Here is a 10,239-nt window from a genome sequence, read left to right as displayed (position 1 = left end):
TAGGATTACATATTGCACGATTTGGTACCCATCTAATCTAACAAGTAACATCCACTAATCATTCACTACTTCTATTTAAGATTTAACCGTATATATATATATATCTACCACCATCACAAACTATTACATACGCTTCAATTCGACCATATTGAAAGGCTCCAAATTTTATATATACTTGATCGTAGCATCTTAAAAGGAAAATTGGGTGACAATTTCCTGAAATATCAAGTTTTGATTTGTTTTGAACTGGGTAACAATTAAAAATTATCTTGTCTTTGCTTAGCCATGTTAAATGAATTAGTAAATGTTTTAAAGTCCTTAAATTTTCATTCAACCACAAAAAAAGAATTGTTTTATTTAAAAAAGAGTTTAATTTGGTCTTAATGAATATTCATAAATTATGTAAATATTTCTATTACGCACTGCATCGGTCCTTACTTTAAAAAGATAAGAATAATCAACATAAATTGTTTGACTAATACGTATAATTTCTGATTTTGAGTTAAAATTACTAAATTAATACAAGCTGAAATTATTTAAAGTTCTTATGTATTTGATTTTACTTAAATATTCCACGTATGTTCTACTAAATTGAAAGTTTGAGTTAGCAAGACTTAAATACGGTGCGTAAGTGGCAAAACTAATGTTTTCAAGTAAATTCTACATGGATAAAATACGTAAAAATTACCAATGAACAAATTCTTTTTTACAGTGTACTTATATAATCATCGACACTGTTAATAGTGCATAGCTGGATTAGGTAGGCGCTATAAATAGCGTTACAAGTCACCAGCCGATATTGAACAAAGGTTAAAAAGTTTACACCTAGAAAATTGCTAATTTTTTTTAATTACATGTTATTTATTGAACCTGAGAGGTAATCCCACCAAGGCGGTCAGTGTGGGACCTGTTACTCAGGAAGTAACACACAATGGAAATGATAGATTGATTGACATCCATACATATCATCTAAGTTATTGAAATGAAAAGAAGAGGGCAGCGATCCTCGAGAAGCGAACGGCAACCATAAACGGTGCCATCACGATCACCTCGTCTCCGGCAGTGGGCGTTGTTGTAGGGCCGATGGCCAGCTGTTCGGAATCGCATCACAGCCACGCGGTAGCCGTGTTGATAGGATAGCCGTCATCAACAGACTCGGTTATGTCGTTAAAGCGGTAATACTCAGAGCCTTTGAAGAAGTAAGTGCGGGCGTTGGTCCACTGGAACGCCGCATCTACTCCGTGGCTTGGGAGCCCGTCCCATTGGCTGAGCGGTTGAGGGTAGTGTGAGGTGACTCCATAACCAGGGGTGTAGCGGTAATACTCGTCTCCTGTGGGATACAGGGAGCAAAGTAAAAATAGATTACTAAATGTCTGAAACACATTTGTTGATGATTATATATTCAATTAGAAAATAATGTTGTGAGAACCTTGAAAAACGTCATGATTATTTATGTTGATTGAATTCAATCATTGAAGTTACAAGGAACCCGATGTAGTCATTTTCCATTATGTCATTCAAATCAGAACACCCACAGCAACATATCGAACAATATAAATCATGTTGAATGGAAGGGCAAGGGAGAGATGCCAGATCGAATAACCAAGTAGCTAAATAATTAAACAGGCCACAACAACAAACGGTCCCCCGATTTTAAATTTTGCCGACAGGGGGAATTAAGATCTCCAGATTGGTAGACAAATGTTCACTTTTCTCCACTATTGTTTAAAGAATTGCCTGCAGCTTTTAAAACGTCGAATTTGCTGACAAAAACCACAACTACCCCTTCACCCTCTTCCCATCCCTCCTTCCCCCTCCACCGGCTATGCCCCTGAATCAAACTCCATCGTACCTTTTGTGAAATATATCTTGCCATTACGGCTCCAAATGAAAGCCGAAGAAATGTCCTTCGGCACTCCGCGCCAGTTTGACATGGGTCTCGGATAACCGTTATCCATTCTCTGGTTACGGAACCTCCAGTATTGACTTCCCTGTTGTGTAAACAAACAGGAGAAGTAATATCATTACAGCATTTTCCAACAATGTCCTCCTTGTGATGAATGAATAAGATGAATAACGGGCAGAGACTAACGAACAAGTGACCGATATTTTGGAGGGAAAGGGTTGCTATCACCGTGAATCACGTGACAAGAAAAGGTGCGTGAGAAGTAGAAAGAGTTGGTGGGAAGGAGAAAAAAAGAGAGAGAAAACTGAATGAGAGTGACTGTCTGAGAGACTAAGGAAGAGGGAGAGAGAGACTATTAAAGAGGGCAGGTGGGTGGGTATATTGGTGGAGGGAAAGAGAGAGAGAGAGAGAGAGAGAGAGCGAGAGAAAGAAGAAGGGTCGTGAAAAAAGAGAAGCGATGGGTGATTAAAAGAAATCCCCCTTTCTTGTTCCTTAATTTCATTTGTATTTCCACTCACCTTAAAGAAATACGTTTTACCATTACGAGGGTAATACAAAGCTGCATCCAGAGCAGTTGGAAGACCGAGAAACTCATTACCAATCACCTTCGGATAACCGTCCGGAATCGAACCATCTGTTCGACGATACAAGTGCGTTGCTGCAAATGTAACATAAATCAGAGCTTTAATGTAGTTTGAAGTTTATTTGAACAAACTGAAGAGTCAGTTACCAAACGATACATGTAGTTATAACTTATATCAGCTTTAATATTCGGTAAATGAGTAAAATTAAAATTTTCGACGGAAGTTTAGATACGACAGGCAACAAACGAAACAACCAAAACCAACAACAGCCAAAGATGAAATGTAAGGAGCGTCAATATAAAACAAAGCTTGAACATGATATAGAAGAGTAAAAAACAATCATTTCACCCACTTTCTCACTTTCTCACAAAAGTATCTCTCCACTACCCATCTGCATATCACTGGTCATATTATCTGGAAAAAAAGTTCGTCTTTTAATTTTGTTATGTTTTTCATTGTTTTTTTTAATATTTCTTAGGATATATATATTATTTTATTTCTAATGTATTCTTTGGTTCTAGAATAAATCAAGTTACTTTGAGAAAAATATCAAAGCAATTTGATATCAATTCATATCTCCCACTCATGAAGAAATAGATCTAAACCTGTATTCACATTAAATTTTCTGCTTGTACGTGAACATATATAGGCAATTAAAGCACTTTTTAATGACAGGCGCATACTAATTGTTATGTAACACCTTAGAGGTATATCTGGTTTAAAACAATTGGTATCAAAATGTGCGTAAGACTCGACGAAAAAATGTCATTAAACGGCAATTTTAAATTCTAAGCAATTTCCAAAGAATGTGAAGGGGGCTACCAGGTCCCCTTAGTACAGTTAGGGTTAAGGAATACGGTGTTAGAGAATATCAGTACTTTAACTTTGTTTGACCATGGACTTAAAAGCTAATATAACATATATTGGTAGGAACGCATACAACTGTAGCTATTGAGTAGCCTACATGATAGGAATATGAAGTCCTACTATGACTTTATTTAAAATAGCAATCAATCTCCCGACAATGATTTCGAGAATCATAAAATAAAAAATATCATAAAGGTGCATTACTTCTAAGTAATCGTAAACAAAATGCAGTTCTCTTAAGAATTTCTTTATATTGAACAGTACTATTACATTTCAAGCAAAATAGACGGCGTCATATAAAAATAATTAGTTTTCGAAGAAACTTTATCTTACCATTTCCCAAATAGGTGGAGCCATCTAGCGTTCTTGTTGCCAGTGTTATTGAAGTCATACACTTATCCACCGGCGTAGAGGGCGTGTTTTCAGGTTCTCCAACATTCTCGCCTATCAAATATAGAAAATACATGAACATAGTTATACATTTGACGTAGAGCCCTCCCAATTAAGTGTTCAATGAAGGTATATTTGATTACACATCCTCTTTCCAATAACGCATATATAAAAATAAAATTAAAAAAAATCAGAATTCTTAATAATTGCCATGTCGTAGTGATGATAATCAAGTTACGATTGATTTAAATCAAACGAAAATGAAGATAAGACAGGGATAGTTTATCCACAATGTGTCCAATGTTCAATGGATCAAGACGTTCAAACTTTCACAATTTTTTTGGTTTTTGACATACTGATCATGAGCACGTATACAAGCCGTTTCTGTGATGATCGCGGTGAGATCTATGAGGGATAATGCACTTTTTCATGACGCTTTCCTTGCAGCTCATACTGTGATACACATTCTTTATAAATGGACGGAACGGTTTACGCCAGGGAATGACGCTTCATGTGTAGTATGCAGGAATCACCTTCAGAAAATAAAATGTTTTCCCAACAGCATCTTTTTCTGAGAATTTAGGAGTAAATATGAATAATGTGATTTAATACCTTTCTTCTCTTTTTTTTTGGGGGGGGCGGATTTAATATATTTTTCCCCGTGCAAGTAGCCAAAGAACTGTGGATCAGCCACCGAAAAATAAATGAATAAAAAAGTCAATGTTTACCATAGTGGGCTTGAATACCGGCGATGTCATCACTATTTAGCTGGAAGTTGGGTACGTAGCCTGTGTAATACGGGTACATCACAGCGCCCTCAATCTGGGAATGGCCCAGTCCAAGACTGTGCCCGAACTCGTGCACGGCGACCCATTCCAAATTTGTTCCTGTAAGGATTCAAGAGATAATCATTACCCCGGGTTCAGCCCTTCTTTTTCACTGAACATGATGAATGAACCAAAATAATGACAATGACGTAGCTAGAGAGGGCTCGGAGGACACGTGCCTCCCGGTGAGAAAAAAAAAGGAAAGGAAAAGAAAAGAGAGAAATGAAAAAGGGAGAAAGGAAAAAGGAAAAAGGACTAGAGAAGATACCGACAACTAGGACCCCCTCTCGTACCCTCGTAATAAATGGTCTCGCAGATTTGCATTTCATTTTTCGAGAAAGACCAAAGCACACCTTTCGATTCTAGTGCCCCATCAGCTCACACACGCTACGCCACTGAGCCCCAATGTAAATAATAATATAATAAATCAAGAGAAAGTAATGTGTCCATGGAGAGCCTTTAAAGAGAAATGGATATTTCTTGTGGGCAATCCCCAGGCATTGGTTGTTCTTCCTCTTTTTTTTCTTTTTCTAATATTAATCATAATGGTATGCTTTCATTGCCTATGTTATCGTTCGATAATACCGGTACATGTCCTTAAAGGGATCTCAAAGCCGATTCTGAGAAAGTAAGGGTTGTGTCACAAATACAGATCATTTAATCTATTTATCGTTGCCAATTTGTGTTTGATTGATCATAACTTCAAAAGTTCATAACTTTCTTATTTTTAATCGGATTTTTCACAAACTTTCACTGACCTTTTTTCTCTTATTTGTCTGCATCTATTTAAACTAACTTAATATCAGGATAGACCTCCCCTGTAAACATGGATATTTTTTTTAAAGGTCACGTACCTGAAAAACTAGCGTCCGTGTAACGTTCATCTTCGTCGAAGTGTGCGTCGCCGCCAATTGCATTTGAGGAGGGGTAATACGCATGTGCAAGAACACCACCGGGTCCGTCAAATGGATTGTCGTCCCCGTGGCTGCCTGGAGCAAAACTGATCAAGATGTCTGCGTTTCCTGACTTTACCAGCGTGAATGTAAGACCAGATGCATCAGCCCATTTCTGCAGAGTAAAATAAAGGAAGAAGAAAAAAGGAGTAAATCATCATGACTACTGTGTCGAACTGGTAGTGAGGTGATGCCTCTTGTCTGAATATCAACAGCCGTCAACATGTATTCAGTCTCTACAATTTGCAACGAGTAAAATGTTAAAACCAAATAAACAATAGAACAGTACAATTAATAAATTAAAAAGCAGAAGGAGGCGAAAACAGGGAAAGCAAATACTTGTGTTGAGAACGTCCGTTACACATTGAAAAAAACGAAAAGAGAGTTATGAATTGAAGGATAATGTCATTGAAATCGCATGATAATAAGTACTACTGTGTATATTTTCGAGCCTTCAGTACGAAGTGGTGTTTACGATGACGTCACCATCGCAGACTAAAGAAACTAGAATATCACCGGAGAATATCAACAATAAGAAGCAGCTTACGTCTCGTTTGAAAACCGACTGACAATAAGAATCTGGTAATGAAAATGTTTTTTTGTAACAAAATGTACAAGAAAAGATATACAAACTAAAATAGACCACCTCACTCCCAGAATAGCCCAATATGGAGACGGTTGCCCAAACTTCAGTCATTACCCCCCCCCCCCCCGCCCCCTCCCCCTTCGCCTCTAACACGAATGAATAACATGAAATGATGAATATAACAAACAATTGATTATTTCAAACATGTCACTAATGAAGGATAAGGATATTATTCAGAGATTTTTTTCAAACGTATTAATATACGCCTTTAGACATGATTTGCAAGGCAATGAGCACATCCCAGTAGACCGACAGCCCGCGAGACCAAACATTTCGGTCACGTAAACCTGCAGACAGGCCGATGAACCAAATCTTTGGTCTCAAGGACTCAATCTTGTTAGCTGTCGGTCGAGCCAAACCTTAAAAAAAAATTAAATCGCCTGAGATTGTTTGAAAAATAGAAAATCCATGTTTTGCATTCATGTTCTATATGGCTGTCCCTCGCTTAATTTTTATTGTAATCAAGAACAATTTGTGGGCTTAAAGATCTTCTCTTTTTTTTGGGGGGGGGGGGGTGTTCTTGATCCCCCAAAGCCCCCCTCTAACACCCGTCCGCTTTTGAAGCAGATCTTACCTCGATAGACTCGGTAATGATACGGTCAACCTCGTTAGCAGGCAGGTCTGGGGTCCTGTTGATGATCCTATAAGTGAGTTCTGTCTTGGACCACCTGCTGCCTAAGGCATATCGCTTCTTCCTCATCATGTCGGCAGGGGAGTCCATGTCCACCATTCCACAACGAGGTGTGTTCATCATCGCCATAGTCTCACTGTCTAGGCATCCTGGGGGAATCAACAGAGAACGATCGAGCAAGGTGAACTCTAGTTCTGCATGGCACTAATACCGTGTGGTCATTGATACTGTGCCTATACTAGTGATTGCACAAGGAAAAGTTCAATTCTGTGAAATTAAAATGTTTCTCGCCGTGCTCCCTGGAAAGAATGCATTTTGAACTGTAATTCAAGGGTGTCAGTTTAGGGTGTGATTACTGAATTTATGCTACAAAAATCTCGGAGCGGCATGGGCTATCATGTAAGCCCCTTCCCCTTCGTTACCGAGAATTGCAGAAGAGTAACTTTTCACATACCTGTCATTGTTATATTTGCAAATCTTTGGAAATACTCGAGAGCTGTCTTCATCTCTTGAGAATTCGGCATGCCACCTTTCATGTCCAGATATCCATACTTATTGAGATACGCCTGTAGATCACCAAAGGTCAAACAAGAAGAATAAACCACCAGATGAATAAAGATATTTAAACAATAATGCAAATTAAAGTTCACATTTATAGAATATGTTTCAAGCATGTAGCCTGTAGGGTCATTTCTCCATTTTTGTTTGACAAAGAATAACAAAATTCAAACTTATTATATAGTGTTCAAAGATAAGTGAGTGTAAAAGTCAATTTTATAATTAACGGAAATCTCCAAAAATTAATATATTCCATAGGTCTCTCCGGGAAAAATAAAACAGACATAATAATAAATTACATTTCTCGTAATATTTTGTTTACAGTCTAATCTTTCAGGGAGGTAAAAAAAATGACGATAGTCAGATATAGTTGGCATTTTATATAAACAACAAAAATGATCAATTTTATATATTCTTATCCCGTGGAATAAACCCCGAAATGCCCCATCCCCGAAAAAAATATCAAGTTCAAATTCAATTGTGTTGCTTAAAATCCGAGTTACACTCATGCCCCCCCCCCCCCTGTTTACCGAGCAGTCACTTATGCCTGAGTTAGTATTACTAACAATAATCCGACAAACAAGGCTAAAGCTAGTCCCTAGTGGTGTTTGGATTGTTCCACATTCATTTCCCATTTGTATTATTGTAACTTAATGTTTAAAAGTCCTATCGATTGGCCGTCCATTAGAAAGTACCATAAGGAATGACCTTTAAGAAAGATTACTTTACTTAAAAATGCCTTGTCAAAAGCACGCTCTATGTCACCATGAAAAAACGTGAATTAAATAAACTATGGTAAAGTGAAACGTAGAGGTGTCGTGGTCGAGTGGATATGTCAACGGACTGTGGATCACAAGGTCCGCGGTTCAAGTCCCGCCGCGGCACTAATGTCCTTTGGCAAGACATTGATCTACATTTGCCACTCTCCACCCAGGTGTTAAAATGGGTACCCGGTAGGATGCGAAAGCTAATGTGGTTTGATTAGCAATGGCGCTTGTAAAATGGCGACTGGCTGGAATGCTCCCCAGGGAGTGGAGAATGTGCATACCTTGTATGCGGGTAAGCCTGAATCCGATGACCGGGGGAATAATATGTTCCGCGCCTAGAAACGTAGTATTAGGCGCATTATAAATGTGAGCTATTATTATTATTATTATAACTACAAAAAACGGATTCCTTTAATACAGGTTTTATAGAGAAATGAAGCTATATACAGATGGTCACTAATATAGGTTTCACTGTATATGGAAGGGGTTGGGTAAACAGAAGCAGCAAGGTTCCCACCTAGCCGAGTTGTATTGGCGATTTGTGGCGAGATGGCTCAAAGAGGCACTCGCAATAACTTGCGAAAAGCTCTTCCCGTTATTTAAGCAGGGCTCCCACTTAGCCGAGTTGGAGCCTCGAGTTGTGGCGAGCTGACGCGATTTCATGGCAAGCAGTTTTATCATTAAAACATATTTCTTGATATCAAAAATTCAATTCTTGATATCACGGAATGGAATTCCTGATATCACGAAATCGAATTCTTGATATCAAGAATTAACATTGCTTTACAACGTAAAATTATTTCTTGATATCAAGAATTGATTTCTTGATATCAATTAATAATAAAACGGCTTGCCATAAGATCGCGCCAGCTCGCCACAACTCGAGGTTCCAACTCGGCTAAGTGGGAGCCCTGCTACTCGATACAACTCTTCACAACTCTCGACGAAGTGGCGAGCAGGTCCAAATGAAATCATAAGGGACTTTTAGATTTGCGTGGACTAATACATGTGACGTCCATTCAAGGCAGTGCATTAAAAGGACGTCGATCGTAGCAATCTAAAATGTCCCTATTTTAACTTGAGGTGAACTCGCTTTCACCCGTAACAAGCTCGCGCTGCACTCTTCATAACTCGTAGCAACTCCCCCACCTTCAAGCAGGCGCGTACGCAGGGTTGGGGTTTGGGGGTCGAACCCCCCCCCCCCCCCTCAATTTTTGTTTTAAGAGTGACCAAAAAAAGTGACCTTACTCGAGAGAAGGACGCCAATCATTTTGTGATGCAATATAATCCATCTTCTATAAAATTTAATCCATCTTGTTTAACAAGCGATAAATCATTTGCATTATAATAGCCTGCCATGGGTCAAATAACACGTTTTGTGATCTGGAAATAGTCGGAGATTGAGGGACGTCTAACCCCACACCCCTCCACCCCTTCCCGGTCAGAGAACCCTGAATCCACCCCTAAATAAGTTTGACGCCATAAAGAAATAAAAATTACGTACCATTGCTTGATCTTCATTTTTGACCCTGTTCTTCTGTGCAAGGCAACAGGTCACCATCAGAAAACTCCAGAGAGCTAGTATAGCAAGATCAACCGTGAAGACATTTTGCCTTCTCTAACGAAGATCTTGGTGGTTAGAAAGTCCAGCAAACAAGTTCTTTTCCCAACGATCGAAGCACTCTAAACTGTTCCTGATGAATTGAAATTGTAACAGGTAGCATGGACCCTATGCTTTTAATTGCTGGAGGCTAAGTCTGCTTTTGTCTCGTTCTCAAAGTGTTTATTCCCTTTTAAAGACGGCTGTGCATCCACCGGCGTCCCTACAAATTGAAGAAGTGACGTGATTGGGTGATCATCTTTCGTTAGCACACGGCACTCTAGCTCGTTTGCCCCATTACGCATGTGCAGTGTGGAATATTAAAGTAAAGATTGAAGTTTTCCTGTTGTTCTTCTTCTTTTTTGGTTTTGTTTTTAGGCATTTGAGGTGAGATTTAACGAAGTATTAACCTACATACAGGTAATATAATCGTTTTCATTTTTTATTTTGTTTTGCTGTTAAGGAAATCACAGGTCCGGTAAGATTCAAGATTCAATATTGGACTCAGTG

General features: G+C 38.6%; 1 protein-coding gene across 1 annotated transcript; it reads right to left on the bottom strand.

Moving 5' to 3' along the window:
* Window positions 1–643: 643 nt before the first annotated feature.
* LOC115924100 (matrilysin-like) lies at window positions 644–9,944 on the bottom strand. The gene is made up of 9 exons (XM_030985863.1): window positions 9,634–9,944; window positions 7,259–7,370; window positions 6,748–6,953; window positions 5,429–5,642; window positions 4,476–4,634; window positions 3,691–3,801; window positions 2,425–2,564; window positions 1,853–1,991; window positions 644–1,330 (listed from the first exon to the last, which is right to left on the bottom strand). Exons 1-9 carry the CDS (start codon window positions 9,688–9,690, stop codon window positions 1,107–1,109), a joined length of 1,362 nt encoding a protein of 453 aa, XP_030841723.1. The 5' UTR covers window positions 9,691–9,944; the 3' UTR covers window positions 644–1,106.
* Between the last annotated feature and the right edge of the window lie 295 nt (window positions 9,945–10,239).

This window comes from Strongylocentrotus purpuratus, unplaced genomic scaffold (assembly GCF_000002235.5).
Source record: "Strongylocentrotus purpuratus isolate Spur 01 unplaced genomic scaffold, Spur_5.0 spur5_scaffold_15, whole genome shotgun sequence".
In the NCBI taxonomy this organism is placed as follows: Eukaryota; Metazoa; Echinodermata; class Echinoidea; order Camarodonta; family Strongylocentrotidae; genus Strongylocentrotus; species Strongylocentrotus purpuratus.
The sequence above is the reverse complement of the archived record's forward strand: the minus strand, read 5'-3'. Positions and strand labels throughout refer to the sequence as shown.